At 44.2% G+C, this 16,746-nt stretch overlaps 1 protein-coding gene across 3 annotated transcripts in view; it reads left to right on the top strand.

The window, feature by feature from the left end:
* The first annotated feature begins 1,875 nt into the window (after positions 1 to 1,875).
* Positions 1,876 to 16,746, top strand: part of ash2l (ash2 like, histone lysine methyltransferase complex subunit) — a 37,316-nt gene continuing 22,445 nt past the window's right edge. For all 3 annotated transcript variants that reach the window (XM_055662175.1, XM_055662174.1, XM_055662173.1), the window contains exons 1-8: positions 1,876 to 1,978; positions 3,490 to 3,553; positions 4,970 to 5,118; positions 7,793 to 7,881; positions 9,508 to 9,602; positions 11,267 to 11,362; positions 13,216 to 13,311; positions 14,585 to 14,660. In XM_055662175.1, the coding sequence (XP_055518150.1) occupies positions 1,923 to 1,978; positions 3,490 to 3,553; positions 4,970 to 5,118; positions 7,793 to 7,881; positions 9,508 to 9,602; positions 11,267 to 11,362; positions 13,216 to 13,311; positions 14,585 to 14,660 (721 nt within the window). In that variant the 5' untranslated portion in view covers positions 1,876 to 1,922. The remainder of the gene's footprint in view (positions 1,979 to 3,489; positions 3,554 to 4,969; positions 5,119 to 7,792; positions 7,882 to 9,507; positions 9,603 to 11,266; positions 11,363 to 13,215; positions 13,312 to 14,584; positions 14,661 to 16,746) is intronic.

Below are 16,746 nucleotides of genomic sequence, written 5' to 3'. Positions count from 1 at the left end.
TTCTGAAGTTGGGTACATGTCTCTCACACTTACCCCAACTTCCACAATTTTTTTCAGCGCAAAAATTCAACATTTTGGCGGTTTTTAACAGGTAGGAAAGTACGCGTTTCTAGCATTAATGACATATACCGGAAGTTACGGAAGTCCTCCAGATGGATTTAGCGACTCTGAGCGTCAAGCCCTATGACCCAGTGACCTTACGTGCAACCCCCCTATATGTAGACTGGCTCAACCAAGATGTAGGACAATACGATAGAACTTTACTTATCGCAGGAGGGCAATTAATCTGCCAACAGTCATAAAACAACGAAATACATGAAACATTAAATCAAAGTGACGAGTAGAAAGGTTTTGTTGGGGATGTGCAAAGATTGAGGAAGTGGGGGTGGGGGGGAGTCAGTCTACCCCATGACAGAAGGGGGAGGAGTTGTACAGTATGATAGCCACAGGGAAGAAGGATCACCTTATGTCCTACATCGTGGTGGAACCAGTCTGTGGTTGAAGGGACTCCTCAGGTTGACCAGAGTGTCATGGAGGGGGAGAGCTGTATTGTACAGGGTGCTCCGCAGTTTGAGGAGCATCCTCCCCTCCAAGACCAACCTCCCAAGTGTATATATGAGTCTGAAGACGGGATTCGACCCGATACACCACCCTTCTCTCCAGAGCCTGTCCCGCTGAGTTACTCCAGCATTTTGTGTCTACCTTCGATTTAAACCAGCATCTGCAGTTCTTTCCTACACACCTAAGTATTTGTGAGGTACACAAAAAAGCTGGAGTAACTCAGCGGGTGCAGCAGCATCTATGGAGCGAAGGAAATAGACAACGTTTTGGGCCGAAACCCTTCTTTATACCCTTCTATGTATTTGTGAGTATGTGTATATATATATATATTTATATAAAGTACACACACACATTATCTAAATGGTGGCCGATTTAAAACACAAGGGGGAGATGCAGCGACCTGGGTGTCATGGTACACCAGTCATTGAAGGTAGGCATGCAGGTGCAGCAGGCAGTAAAGAAAGCGAATGGTATGTTAGCTTTCATTGCAAAAGGATTTGAGTATAGGAGCAGGGAGGTTCTACTGCAGTTGTACAGGGTCTTGGTGAGACCACACCTGAAGTATTGCGTACAGTTTTGGTCTCCAAATCTGAGGAAGGGCATTATTGTCATAGAGGGAGTGCAGAGACGGTTAACCAGACTGATTCCTGGGATGTCAGGACTGTCTTATGAAGAAAGACTGGATAGACTTGGTTTATACTCTCTAGAATTTAGGAGATTGAGAGGGGATCTTATAGAAACGTACAAAATTCTTAAGGGGTTGGGACAGGCTAGATGCAGGAAGATTGTTCCCGATGTTAGGGAAGTCCAGGACAAGGGGTCACAGCTTAAGGCGGGGGGAAATCCTTTAAAAACGAGATGAGAAGAACTTTTTTCACACAGAGAGTGGTGAATCTCTGGAACTCTCTGCTGCAGAGGGTAGTTGAGGCCAGTTCATTGGCTATATTTAAGGGAGTTAGATGTGGCCCTTGTGGCTAAGGGGATTAGGGGGTATGGAGAGAAGGCAAGTACGGGATACTGAGTTGGATGATCAGCCATGATCATATTGAATGGCGGTGCAGGCTCGAAGGGCCGAATGGCCTACTCCTGCACCTAATTTCTATGTTTCTATGAACTTTTTTTTCTCGTTTATTATATTGTTTACAGTGTGCTATGTTTACATATTGTGTTGTGCTGCTGCAAGTAAGAATGTCATTGTTCTGTCTGGGACACATGACAATAAAACACTCTTGACAATCGAAGGGGGTCATTTCGATTTAAGATCGGCTCACTCTCTCCCCCCTCCCCTCCCCTTTAAGAGTCCGCGCGCCTTTAAGAGGCCGGGGCGGGAGCGGTCACGTGATAGTGGGGCGGACGGCAAGATGGCGGCGGTGGCAGAGGCGCCCTCTGGGCCCGGCACACCCGCGGCCTGCGGCAGGTACACGCCTGGGGGAGAAGAAAGAGAGGGAGAGGGGGAGAGAGAAGAATGGGGAGAGGGGGAGAAGAAAGAGAGAGATGGAGGGAGAAGAAAGAGAGGGAGAAGGAGAGAAAGGGAGGAGAGAGAGGGAGAAGAAAGAGAGGTAGAGAGGGGAGAGAGGGGAGAAGAAAGAGAGAGAAGAAAGAGAGGGAGAAGGAGAGGGAGAAGAAAGGGAGGAGAAGAAGAAGGGAGAGGGAGAGAGAGAAGAAAGGGAGAGAGAAGAAGAAAGAGAGGGAGAGAGGGAGAAGGGGAGAAGAAAGAGAGAGATGGAGGGAGAAGAAAGAGGGGAGAAGGAGAGAGAGAAGAAAGGGAGGAGGGAGAGGGAGAAGAAAGAGAGGTAGAGAGAGAAGAAAGAGAGGGAGAAGGAGGGGTAGAGGGAGAGAGAGAAGAAAGGGAGAAGAGGGAGAAGGAGAGGTAGAGGGGGAGAGAGAAGAAAGGGGAGAGGGAGAAGAAAGAGAGGGAGAGGGAGAGAGAGAAGAAGAGAGGAGGGATAGGGAGGGGGGAGAGGGAGAGGGAGAAGAAAGAGAGGGAGAAGGGGAGAGGGGAGAGGAGGGAGATGGAGGGAGAAGAAAGAAGGAGAGAGAAAGAGGGAGAAGAAGGATGAGATGGAGGACAAGGAGGAGAAGGATGAGATGGAGATGGAAGCTGAGATGTGGCGGTGGCCGTGTTGTCGGGCTGTGGGAGATTTGAATGGGGAGAGCAGGCGGTGCCGCGTCCGTATTAATTGGGAGGGGGGGGGGGGAGGACTGGGGCAAATGGTCAGGGGTACATGAGAGCACAAGGGGCAACTGGTCTCAGGGGCCACAAGAATACTACAAGAGGCAACAGTGGGGTATATGCGAGTGGGGAGCAAGTGGGGCAACAGGATTTGGGGTACAGAGAGTGTGTATTGAGGGGCATCAAGGGTCAGAGGGAGGGGAATATGATAGGACAGGAGTAGGGCATGAGAGGTTAGAGGGAGGGGAATTTTATCGTTTTCTTAGCATTTTTCTACGATTGGGCTGCTCGTTATGTTGAAAATAGACACACAATGCTGGAGTAACTCAGCGGACAAGCAGCATCTATGGAGAGAAGGAATGTGTGATGTTTTGGGTCGAGACTCTTCTTCAGACTGATCAGTCTGAAAAGGGATCTCGACCCAAAACGTTACCCATTCCTTCTCCAGAGGTGCTGCCTGTCCCGCTGAGTTACTCCAGCATCTTGTCAAGTCAAGTCACATTTATTTATATAGCACATTTAAAAAACAACTCTCGTTGGTCAAAGTGCTTGACATTTGTTATAAGAATAGTATAAATAATTTACATTTGTTATAAGAATAGTATAAACAAACAAACTAATTACATATAGTCCCTCGCTCAGAGGACGTCTATCTTTGTTTTAAACCAGCATCTGCAGTTCCCCCCTACACAGTTCATTATGTTATTGGTTGAACTAAGTTCAGCTGCGTTTAATTTGAATATGTCTAATTCCAGTGATTCTGCAATGGCCGATGTAGCTGTTAACGTGGATTCAGAGTCTTCTGGTTGTAAAGATATTGTAAGTATTATGGTGTTTTTGTGTGAATGAGGCTAGCTCTCCTCAGGTAGAACAGTGATCTTTTGGCAGTGGTTAGTATGCTTTTTATAGTCTTGGAAAGGATTTACTGTCCTGATTGTTAAATCGCCATCCTGCATTCCTTTCAGGTAATGCACAAAGCTATCTGTTAGGACACATCTTAAACTGACCTGCAGCAATGTGTTTTGAAAGTAAGATCTGTTTGTCCCCTCACATCTTTACTTCATAAAACTGACATTCAATTGAAGGAATGGGTGGTATATTTACACAGAAGTGTGGTGAACAATTCAGAGGGGAGTTTGGTGGCTGTGAAGCTCTCGTACACCTACTGTCCTAGATGCTAGAGGTCACTGGCTTGGATCCTGCATCGGGTAAAGGATTGAGTTATAGAGATTCATAGAATGATAGTGGAAACGGGCCCTTCAGCCCATCTTGCCCACATCGGCCAACATGTCTCAGCTACACTAGTCCTATCTGCCTGCGTTTGGTCCATATCCCTCCAAACCTGTCCTACCCATGTAGCTGTCTAACTGTCGAGACCCCTCTTCAGACTGAAGAAGGGTCTCGACCCGAAACGTCGCCCATTCCTTCTCTCTGGAGATGCTGAGTTACTCCAGCATTTTGTGTCTACCTTCGATTTAAACCAGCATCTGCAGTTCTTACTTACATACTTTATTGGCACTAGTACTAGGTACAGTGAAATGCTTTGTTTTGCATACAACCTCACCTAGGCAGTACACGAGAGTCGCCACGTTTTGGCGCTGACAAAGTTGTGAACGTTCACTGAACTGCCCTTTGTACTGCCTGTTTGGGTGTTAATAGCTCTTGCCACATTCCTGTTACTCAGTTTGTTAAATCCACCTTTGTATGTCGAAATGCAATGTATTAGGGGTGGTGCAGCAGTAGAGTTGCTGCCTTACAGCACTGGAGACCTGGGTTCAATCCTGACTATGGGGTGCTGTCTGTATGTAGTTTGTATGCTCTACATGTGATCGCGTGGTTTTTCTCTGCAGGCTCCTGTTTCCTCCCGTACTGCAAAGACATAGAGGTTTGTAGGTCAATTGGCTTCTGAAAATTATAAATTGTCCTAGTGTGTAGAATGTACAGGGTGCAAATGTACAGGGTGATTGCTGGTCGGCATAAACTCGGTGGGCTGAAAGGCCTGTTTCCGCTCTGTATCTCTAAAGTCTAAAGTTCTGCACTCAATAATTGAGACGTATGCAACACACAAAGTGCTGGAGTAATTCAGCCGATTAGGCAGCATCTGTGGAGGGAATGGATAAGCGACAATTTCAGATTGGGACCATTCTTCAGACTGAATGCACTTTGTGTTTTGATCAAGATTCCAGCATCTGCAGTTCCCTGTATCTCCAATTGAACCATGCGTTACTTTTCCAGGAGGTCTCTGCTGACAGCACTGAAGCCACAGACGCCCAGCAGGCAGGGGCAATGGAGGAGGAATCTGTGCGGCACCTTGGTGGAGTGGAGCTTCAGTGTGGCATCTGTGTGAAATGGTTTTCAGCAGACACATTTGGCCTTGATACAACGTACGTAATTCTCCTTGGTTCTTCCCTGCGTCAGGGGTGCGGTCTGAGCGGCCACTGGCCCTGCATATTGAAATTGGTTCATTACTTTTCTCTCAGCTTAATCCGACCATTCATTTCAATTTGAGTCCATGATGTGAACTCACTGCATTGTAGGTGGGTGGATTTGGTCAGGATTGCCACCAAATGTCTTGTTCTAAACAATAGAATTGAAAAGCAGAGAAGTCCTGTTAAACTAGTTTCAAGCATTAATTTGGCCGCACTGGCAATGTTTAGTTTCCATAAAATTAAAACATTCTGGGGAAGAATTGTTACATTTCGGGGCAGGGACATGGTCTCATTCTCTGCACAAAAGAGATCAGAGGAACTTAAAACAGCAGAAGTGTTTGAAGAGCAGATAATCATTTTAACAGGGGCTGCACAGTGGTGCAACGGGTAGAGCTACGGGCCTGCAATGTTCGATCCTGACCTTGGGTGCTGCCTGTGTGAAGTTTGCATGTTCTCCCTGTAATCTCGTAGGCTTCCTCTGGATGTTTCAGTTGGCCCCCCACATCTCAAAGACGTGCAGGCGTGTAGGTTAATTGGCCGTCTGTAATTTGCCTGTGGTGTGCAGGGGGTGGATGCAAAAGTGGGATAAGATAGAAGTTGTGTGAACGGGCGATCAGTGGTCGGCATAGACTTGGTGGGCTGCAGAGCCTGTTTTCATGCTATATCGATAAACTCTAAACAACAGAGCTCCAGGGCAGAAATGCAAAAAAGAGTATTTGGAAGAAAACATCACTGGCTGTGACAATGGAATATGAAACGTGCTACCGCAGTGAGTTGAGGTGAATTGCATAGATGCATTTAAGAAGGAGCTAGATAAATATTAGTTTGGAATGGTAATGGTTGCACAGGAAGGATGATTGGGTTGGGGCAAGAGGGGCAGGAAAAACTGTTGTGGAACATAAACATAGCCATCAGACTATTAAACTCAACTCAAACAAAAATCTGAACTTTAATAGCCTATTGCACTTTATCTGCTTATTTGTGTGTGTGTGTATATATATTCAGTGGTATATGGACACACTGATCTGTTCTGTATTTATTTATGCCTACAATATTCTGTTGTGCAGAAGCAAAGCAAGAATTTCATTGTCCTATCTGGGACACATGACAATAAACTCTCTTGAATCTTGACATTGGCATTGAACAGTTGGGCAGAATGGCATTTTGCTGTTCGGGAGATAATAAAGCTGTGCAGAGAAGAGTGTTCATGGTGGTTTAAATAGAAAACTATTCTTTCCCTCTGTCCCAAATTGGCCTTTCTTCCTCTTTTTCTTGGCAATGTTGTCGGGTCTTTTATACCTCTTGCCCACTGGCTGTGATTGACTGCTGACAGGAAGTATAGGCCGCATCTTGGCCAGTAGATGGCAACACCACCGAGAGATTACTTCCAAGGTTGCAGTCAGCTGGTGGTTCAGTTGGTCATCCTTCCTCCTTCTTCCATTATCATCGGGTCAATGCGATGGGAGATTGCAACCTTCACGTGGTCCGCCCTATTTCGACGAATGCAATCAACCCGGCGTGCACAATCAAATAAGATCAAATAGAACAAGTTGTCCTACAACTTTAGATTGTGCACGGCATACGCAAGAAGAAGTAGAAGATCGGATCAATATTAGCAGATCCGAGAAGTTTCAGATTGCCGTTGGATTTAACGGGTCTATACACATAAGACGGGCTCACAAGCATGATGTCTATGTGTGGGAAGGAACTGCAGATGCTGGTTTAAACCCAAGATCGATACAGAAAGCTAGAGTAACTCAGCGGGTCAGACAACTTCTCTGTAGAAAGGGAATGGGTGACGTTTTGGGTTGAGACCCTTCAGATATCCTCCTTGTGTCTATCCCCTTTAAGATGGTCTGAAGAAGGGTCTCGACCTGAAACGTCACATATTCCCTTTCTCCAGAGATGCTATCTGACCCATTGAAGTACTCCAGCTTGTTGTGCTTCAGCATGATGTCTTTAACCTTTACAGGATTTATTGTTTGAACCTTATGGGTTGCTCCTGAGCTCTTCACCACCAAACGTACAACAAAATGCCATTGTTTTTTTTTATTTGTCACTAGCAGGATTGGATTTGCTGTCTCCCCTCGTTGTTTGTCCTTTCATTGGGTAGTTACACCAGGTTAACTGTGGGAACAAAGTTGCATATTGACAGCACTGGGGAAAGCTTTCTCCTTTGGGGGGAAAAAAAACATTGAGGTTTACGACTTAAACGTTAGATTTTGAGTAACAGATTTTGTTTGCATGTTTAAACAAAAAATAAATGCAAATTCAGAAGGTGGTTTGACAGGTTTTTAAGCAGGCATTCCACTTCTGTCTTATTTTCAGTGATTGAAATAAGCTTATGCTGAAATGTTTAGTATCTGGTGATTAATGGATTGTAACTAATTCTGATTAAAAACAGAACATGCTGAGTTACTCAGCAGGTCAGAGAGCTTCTGTGGAGTGAGAAACAGTTAATGTTTCCGGTTCATTGTTTCAGCAACATGAAATGTTAACCATGTTGTTGTCATTGTAGATGCTGCTGCCTCGTTGAATATTTCTAGCACTTTGTTTTATCTTATATTTCCCATATCTACAGTATTTTGCCTTTCAATTGTTGTCTAATTCTGACTTTTCTTTTTAACAGCTCGTGTCTTCCGTTCATGACGAACTATATTTTCCACTGCAACCTGTGCCACCACAGTGGGAATACGTACTTCCTCCGAAAACAAGCAAGTAAGTTAAAAACAATCATTTCATTTGATTGTTATCAGGGCAGCACAGTGGCGTAGCAATAGAGTTGCTGTCTTACAGCGCCAGAGACTTGGGTTCGATCCTAAGTACGGGTGCTGTCTGTACGGAGTGTGTATGTTCTCCCTGTGGGTGCGTGGAATTCTCCATGTGCTCTGGCTACCTCCCACACTCTAAAGACATACAGGTTTGTCAGTTAATTGGCTTTGGTAAAATTGTAAATTGTTACCAGTGTGTAGGACAGCGTTAGTGTACGGGGTGATCGCTGGTCACTGCCTACTCGCTGGGCTGAAGGGCCTGTTGCTCGAAAGTCTAAACCTTAATCCCACTTTCTTGTCCTCTCCCTACACATTGGGGGCAATTTTACAGAGGCCAATTAACCTACAAACCTTTGGGTTGTGGAAGGAAACTGGAGCACCCGAAAGAAACCCATGCAGTCACAGGGAGAACAGGCAAACTCCACACAGATAACACCCGAGGTCCGGATCTAACCCGTGTCCCTACCAGCGGTGCCATTAAATGTCTCATCCGTCACCCTAAATCTGTGTTCTCTTACTTTTCCCTACGTCTGATGGGGGAGGGGGCAGGCAAGGTTTCCCACAGTTTACCCAATTTATACCCTTCATAATGTTATATACCTCATCCCTGTTCCTTCTTATCCCCCTCCACAGCATGGAAATAGACCTTGATCCTCTAGCCTCCACTCATAACTGAAATGCCCCATTGCAGACAATACACTGGTGAATCTCCTCTGTACTATTGCACCCTTTGTACAGTATAGCGACCAGAACTGCATGCAATATTCCAGCTGAAGTCTGACCAATGCTTTTATGAAGTTGGAACATAATCTCCCTGCTCTTGTTCCCTGTTGGAATATAATCTCCCTGTTCAAGCACCCCAACTGCAGAAGGCAAATAATCCATGTGCTTTCTTAATCACATTATCTACGTGTGTTGTCATCTTTAAGGATCAGTGCTCCCTGTGACTCCACCATTCAACAGGCCCAGCACAGATCCCTGTGGATTAGTACGGGAATGGTCTTTGGTGACCATCATAGACGTGATGTGCCAAAGGGCATTTCTCTATCCTCCGTCGGTCCAATTTCATTGTCACCCAAATGTTTGCTTAAACCACCAAAGTCCTTGTCCCTCTCAGGCTACGATCATGAGCTGGGGAGTCAATTGTTCATTGACCCAAACATTACACCTGTTCTTAGGAGGCCTGAGTTAAGAAGTTCTTCTCCATGATGTGATACGCATGTCTTCATAGAGTGTGATGCTGTACTAAGTTTTAATCATCTGGAATCTGTAATGAGTTACCAGGGCTTAGGGGATGCTGCACTGTTAGTGATAACAGCTTGCAGCTAAGATATTGAACCAAGGTCCCATCTGTTATATCACGTGCACTTATAAAGTTCCCCTGGGACCATTTGTAAGAGCTGGAAAATTCTCAAGTGTTTTGGAAAATATTTGTTCATTATCCTTGCACTGTTATTTTTGGGTCTTGCATCGATGACGGCATTTCACGCGTCTATGAGAGACCGTCGAGTGTTTCGGAACAGATTGTGAGAGATGCAGGACAAATGTAAGTTTGTTATTTCCCCCCCTGTAGATTTGAAGGAAATGTGCCTCACGGGTCTCGCTAATTTGACCTGGCGTTCCCGAACTCAGGACGAGCATCCTAAGACCATGTTTTTAAAGGATAAGGTATGCTGTTCAGCTGCTGTGGAGTATCTCTCTCTGTAGATGCTGCCTGACCTGTGTATTTCTGCTGTCTTCTGTTTGTATTTTAGTTTTTAACTAATTTGTGTCCAAAAGTGATTTGCCTTCCTAGAACTAGGAAAACAAAGCTTGTTACAGTTCTCTCTTCCAGAATCCAAAGTTTGCAGAGAAACAACTCCCTCTTTTGAGTTGTTTAACTTTGCTAAATTCTTAAAGGGACAAGGGAACGCAGGAATGTTTAAGAAGGAACTGCAGATGCTGGAAAATCGAAGGTAGATAAAAATGCTGGAGAAACTCAGCGAAGGCAACGTTTCGGCCCGAAACGTTACCTATTTCCTTAGCTCAATAGATGCTGCTGCACCCGCTCAGTTTCTCCAGCACTTTTGTCTACCGCAGATCATAAGGTCATAAGTGATAGTAGAATTAGCCCATTCAACCCCTATTTTTCTTCCTCTTAACCCCAGTCTCCTGCCATCTCCCCATAACATCTGACACCTGTACTAATCAAAAATCTAATTTTCTGGTTCCCTTCAATCTATCTCAATGAAAATGTCAAACTCCTGATGGTGGTGGCTCTTAAAAAGAGTATAATGCAGAGCATTTGATTTTGGCATTGCAGATGCTGGAGGACATCTTTATTCCACGCAGGGTTGGGTGACTTTGAGGCGGTTAGGGGTGTTGAGGTTAGATTTGCACCTGGTTTGATTGGACATGTGTCCTCGGTATTGACAGTTACTTCACTATTTTGCAATAAGAATTTTTTTTCCCTTCCTCTTTTTTTTCTCTCTGTGAAACTGTCGAAATGGCTTCCTGCTTGCACTTTCCCCAAACAACTGGTTTTCATTTGAATATAGATGGTGATCATCAGCCGGATGTCAAGTCAAGTCAAGTTTATTTGTCACATACACATACGAGATGTGCAGTGAAATGAAAGTGGCAATGCTCACGGACTTTTGTGCAAAAGACAAACAACAAAACAACCAAACAAATCATAAACACAATCATAACACACATATTCTGTGTATGTAACACAGCAGGTGTCACTGAGTTGCTCTAGTTCTTTGTGTTTTTTTTTGTGTGAACCGGCATCTGCAGTTCCTTGCTTCTGCACAGAGCAGCCCTTTGTCATGATTACCCTTTCTAGGTGTCACTGTGCACTTGTGGGGAATCAGTCTAGAGAAGGATTTGGAGCTAATTAAGGTAGACACAAAATGCTGGGGTAACTCAGCGGGTGATTCAACTCAGCATCTATGGCGAGAAGGAATGGGTGACGTTTCGGGTCTAGACCCTTCTTCAGACTGAAGAAAAACATCGGCCATTCCTTTTCTCCACGGATGCTGCCTCACCCACTGAGTTACTCCTGCATTTTGTGTCAACCTTCGATTTAAATCGGCATCTGCAGTTCTTTCTTACAGGATTTGGAGATAACCTTTAATCAAATGTTCCCGACTGTTGTGACACGTAAGCTCTAGAACAAGTTCCACTTGCACCGTTAACCACAAAGGGCAGGTTTCCCAGCAGACTTACAGGCAAGGGGAATTGAATTATAAACCGGCGCACCTATTTGAGGATTTTGAAATGTAATATTGAGTGTTTCCTTCCCTTAAATGCAGCTCTAATTTCTTGCATTTTGCTCTGTATTTCCGTAGGATATCATACCTTTTATCGACAAGTACTGGGAGTGTTTGACCACCCGACAAAGACCTAGCAAAATCACTTGGCCAAACAACATCGTGAAGACAATGGTGAGTGACGTCTCATTGAGTGAACATATTCCCCTGTGATCTTTGCTTTTTTAATAGATGGTGATAATATTATCGTTAAACGTGCTTCTTCCTCTGCATTACACGTCCTCTCTCCAGTCACAAAGATGCTTTGTGTCTGCCTCACAGATGCCTTGTGCCTCAGATCTTGCAGGGATTTAATTTTATCGGTTGCCGCTGGATAGCGTTTCAGGAGCTTGTACTAATAGTCACAAAACTGGCTGTCAGCCTAAAGTAATTCACTTAAGCATTATCAAACAAAATTGAAGAACAAACCATGTACCACAGATTTGTACCATGTACCACGCCAATCTTCATTCTATTTAGACAGGATATGCTACTTATATCTGTAGTAATGCCATGTGCATGGTCATTGCACGATGTTGACAGCTTGGTTTTGATAGCGTTTAAAAAGTAGGGAAACACAGTGGCGCAGCGGTAGAGCTGCTGCCTCACAGCGCCAAAGACCCCAGTGTGAACCTGACTATGGGTGCTGTCTGTGTGGTGTTTGACCGTGTGAGTTTTCTCCGGGAGCTGGTTTCTTCCTATATCTCAAGGACGTGCAAGGTGTAGGTTAATTGGCTTCTGTAAATTGCCTCTCGTGTGTGTGGAAGAGCTATAAAATAGAACCAGTGTATCGATGGTGATCGATGGTCAACGTGGGCTGAAGTGCCTGTCTCCACACTGTATCTCTGGATCTAAAACTCAAAACATTTCTAATTTGATCACGGCCAGCCTTTATTGCCCATGTTTAATTGTCCTTGGTCATTGTTGCCGGTTGAGGTCAAAGGTTTGGGTTTAGTTGTCACTGCGAATGGCTGCAGGGCAACCAGTGAAGGATTCTGATGTGCCTCAATTCCATATCAAAAAATGGTACCAAACCAGGACAGGAGAGATCGAAAGTTTATATAAAGAGAGATTTCATGGGTTTTCATGATCATATCGAATTGCGGTGCAGGCTCGAAGGGCCGAATGGCCTACTCCTGCACCTATTTTCTATGTAAACTGTTCCTGTCCATGTACCTGTGCTAATGCCATTTAAATGTAAATAATGCCCCTGTCCCACTTAGGAAGCCTGAAGTCAAGTCAAGTTTATTTTCAAATACGAGATGTGCAGTGAAATGAAAGTGGCAATGCCAACAAAACAACCAAACAAATGTAAACACAATCATAACACACATATTATTTTTACATAATAAATAATAGGAAAAAAACGTTCTGTAGAGTTAGTCCTGGTGAGAAAGGCGTTTACAGTCCGAATTGCCTCTGGGAGAAACTCCTTCTCAACGCTCTCCGTTCTCCCATGGCAACGGAGGTTTCCGGCTGGAACAGTGAACGGAAACCTCTGGAGACTTTGCGCCCCACCCAAGGTTTCCGTGCAGTTCCCGGAGGATTTTGTCAGTCTCCCTACCTGCTTCCACTACCTGCAACCTCCGGGAACCGCACGGAAACCTTGGGTGGGGTGCAAAGTCTCCAGACGTTTCCGTTCATGTTTCCTAAGTGGGACAGGGACATATTATAGTACCTGTTTCAACTCCTCTGGAGATGGTGGTTGGAAGACTTGTCAACTAATGGTGTGATGAAAATATTGTAGGATGCACCTCATGTTTCCTTATTCTCGTCGCATGGGATTTTCAAGATTACACCTGCTGCGAGCATTGGTACAACTGTACAACAAGTGTGCTAGTTTGTCACCTCACTGGCAGAGTAACCAAACTGGATGACTATGTAAATGTGGTGTAGAGGCAGAACTGGCTCGAGTTACCATGGTTAAAGCCAGGTTACAATGCGGGTTGGTGGAACCCTTTACCAATTTCGTATGTCTGCTATTTCAGACCAAAGAACGGGATGTGTTTCTAGTGAAGGAGAACCCGGATCCTGGCAGCAAAGATTCACAGGAAGATTACCCAAAGTTTGGACTGCTAGACCAGGTAAGAACCATGATAAGATGTACAGCCATAGTGACAGAGAAAATATTATTCATTTTTATCATCAGTGAAATATCTACACATCCAATAAATTCACTCCACCCATGCATCAGCTGCTGAAAATCTGCTACAATATTTGCCTATGGATTTGCCTGTCCAAATGCATTTGCATCTGTTAGGCATTACCTGCTGTCTGTGAACTTCACCTCTCTCTGATTGTGCTTCTTTTGTCCTACTGTGCATGGAGCTCTTGAGAATTACTGCTAAGCTTGGTAAAAAAATGTAGAAAGAAGGAACTGCACATCCTAGTTTATACACAAGGACACAAAGTGCTGGAGTAACTCAGCGGATCAGGCAGCATTTCTGGGGAACATGGAAAAGTGAAGTTTCGGGTCGGACTCTGACGCTTCTTAAATCAAGAGGTTGTGAGCTGACTTTGTTCCAAAAGAGCTTCCTTCATTACGGCTTAATAATGACAAAAAAACTTAGACTTAAATTCTGGAAAAACGCTCCCACACCAACGATAAAAATGTGGATTTCAAATATGTCCGAAATGTTACACCTGGAAGACATGGGATTCCTCCTAGCAGGCAAATCAGACCACTTCCAAAAGATTTGGTCTCCATTTATCGACTTATTACAAGTAAGGGTGCAACATAACTTTGAAAATAAATGGTTTCAGGACCTGGTGAGGGGTGTGTAAAGATACGAAGTAGGTATATCCCTTTTGTCTTATTTTACTTACTTACTATCTTCTGTTCTCTATTTTTCTCTTTCTTTTTCTTTGGTTTTCTTTTTATCACTTTTTCGCGTTTTACTTTTCTACGGGTCTCTCTTGATCACTCCTTCACGCACTTACTATCCAATATTTCTCTAACTCTCTCTACTTTCCTTCTTTTTAAAGTTTAATACAAGAAGTGGTACAGGAAATGTATTATGTTATTTTTGGCTTGTATCACTGTAATGTACATTACTTCTAATAAATAAAATATTAAAAAAAAAATCAAGATGTTGTGACATGCTGATCCATGGGACGACAGATGGCGCAATGGGCTAAGTGTTCCGCTTGCGACCAGAAAGTAGCCGGTTCGAATCCCGCTTGGAGTGCATACTGTCGTTGTGTCCTTGGGGCAAGACACTTCACCCACCTTTGCCTGTGTGTAAATGTAATGTAATTATGTGAAGCACTTTGGGGTCAATGCAAGTTGACTAAAAATGTGCTATATAAATAAGATTATTATATTATTGAATCTGGTTGGTGCTTGGTCTTTTACAGGATCTTTCTAATATTGGCCCAGCATATGACACACAGAAGCAAGGTGGTTCCTTAACTCCAGGAAGCACCCTCAATGGTATGTGGACGACTTCAGAATTGAACTTGTTTTGAATTTCTTGCCAGTCTCTGACTTGAATGTATCTTCTGGCTGAGTTCAAGTTCATTTTAAATGTATTCGCTTGTTTGTTCTGTGGCAACTACTCAACTCATCACTTCATACATTGACTTTCTAAATAAAAAAAATATCAGATAAACTGAGCCAGGGGAAAGGAACATGTGATTGCCTCCATGCAGGATAGGTCTTTTTATTCCCCCCCCCCCCCCCCCACTAACAAATCATGCAAGCCCTTATTGTGGGAGGGCAAATTTCTGCACTCAACATGCGACTGGCAGTAAGTTTATCTACTTTGCTGGAAGGAAAGCCTATTTGAGATGAAAAATAAAAATACTTTTGAACTTAGTTTTACACCAGCTATTTTGGAATATGTCTTGTATAGAGCCCTGTGTGTTGACGTGATTTACAGTTCACAGATTATTGACAGCACATCTTGGAATACCTGGGAAACGAGTTAAACTTATCTACTTAAAGTGTGCAGGGTATAATCAAACAAAATCTACTTAAATGCAGTTAAATTTATTGATGGTCTGTCTAAGGGGGATTTTTCTTAGTTTGACGCCTGAATCATTCAAATAGGGTGGCACAGTAGTGGAGCTGGTGGAGCTGCTGCCTCGTAGCACCAGAGACCTGGTTTTGATCCTGGCCTCCAGTGCAGTCTGACTGGAGTTTGCCCGTTTTGCCTGTAAGCGCCTGGGTTTCCTACGGGTGTTCCTCCCAAGTCCCATAGACATGCAGGTTTGTGGGTTAATTCGCCTCTGTAAATTGCCCCCCAGTGTTTAAGGAGTAGATGTGGATGCAGAAGTAGGATATCGGTGGGATAATAAACTTAATTGTCAGCCCTTCTGTGAAAATATAATGCTAATGTTGTCAAGGAATATAGATGGTACCTTTAGATTTACAGTCCGGAAATAGGCCCACTGAGTCTGCGCCAACCAGCAATCACTCTGTCCACTAACACTATCCTACACACTGGGGACAATTTACAATTTTACCGAAGCCAATTAACCTACAAACCTGTACGTCATTGGAGTGTGGGAGGGAACCGGAGCACCGGAGAAAGCGCACGCGGTCACAGGGAGAACGTGCAAAGTCCGTACAGATAGCTCCCTTAGTCAGGATTGAACCCGGGTCTTTGGTGCTGTTAGGCAGCAGTTCTACCGCTACACCACTGTGCCAACTCTGTAATCAGAAGGAGCTAGAAGCAAACTTGATGGCACTCGGAGTGCTGTTCAAAGCCCTTTCCAACTCCATCCCATTTATTCGTTTATCAGTCGGCCCTTCACCTGCCGGTGCCTAAATATTGAAATAGTTGGATCTGCTTGTCTTCCATTTCAATTCCATGACATAGAAACACACAGCTGTGTGCACCACATTCTGACTCTTCCCTGTTCTCCAGGCAAGGATAGCTTATTTCCTCATTGCTCTTTTTTTCTCAAAAAGAATTAATGGAGAAAGTACAGAAACTTGGCCTTCTACCAGCTTGGATTTTGCATGCTGCAATACCAATGTCGTGGTTGAATAAAGAAGGCCATGAGTCTGCATCACTTTGACTGCAACAGACATAGATATGAAGTGAAGAAAATTCCATAGTTGGAAGAAGTCATAGGTGGAAAGTCAACTGTTCCTAAAAAACGACATAAAAATCCTGGTGCTATGCTTGATATTTGAAGTGAGATTGAAATGTAGTATGATTATTTATTTTGTTTTCAGTATTTATTGTGTTAACATTCCTCGACCATCTACAAAGATGCTTTCTCCCAGATACAACCAGCATTGTTCAGTCATGGACTGTTCAAGCCACCATTGATTTAGTGCAAGGCCACTTGCCGAGCAAATTTGACAAGAGTCATACATTGCATTTAGCTATGTGCGAGGCTCTGGTGGTCGAGGCTGGATCCCTGCCTATCTTGAGGTGGGTTTTCCTTGGAAGTTGCAGCGGGAAGCTCGGCTGTTTGCTTGGGTGTCGTGCTACCCCTGGGGGCAGCAGGAAACCTTGATGAAGAAGAGCAATAATGACCGGCGACAAAGCTGAATGTGGGACAAC

The sequence above is a fragment of the Leucoraja erinacea genome, chromosome 35, assembly GCF_028641065.1.
Source record: "Leucoraja erinacea ecotype New England chromosome 35, Leri_hhj_1, whole genome shotgun sequence".
Classification (NCBI taxonomy): domain Eukaryota; kingdom Metazoa; phylum Chordata; class Chondrichthyes; order Rajiformes; family Rajidae; genus Leucoraja; species Leucoraja erinaceus.
Note: the sequence above shows the minus strand (reverse complement) of the source record. Positions and strands in the feature narration are given on the sequence as shown.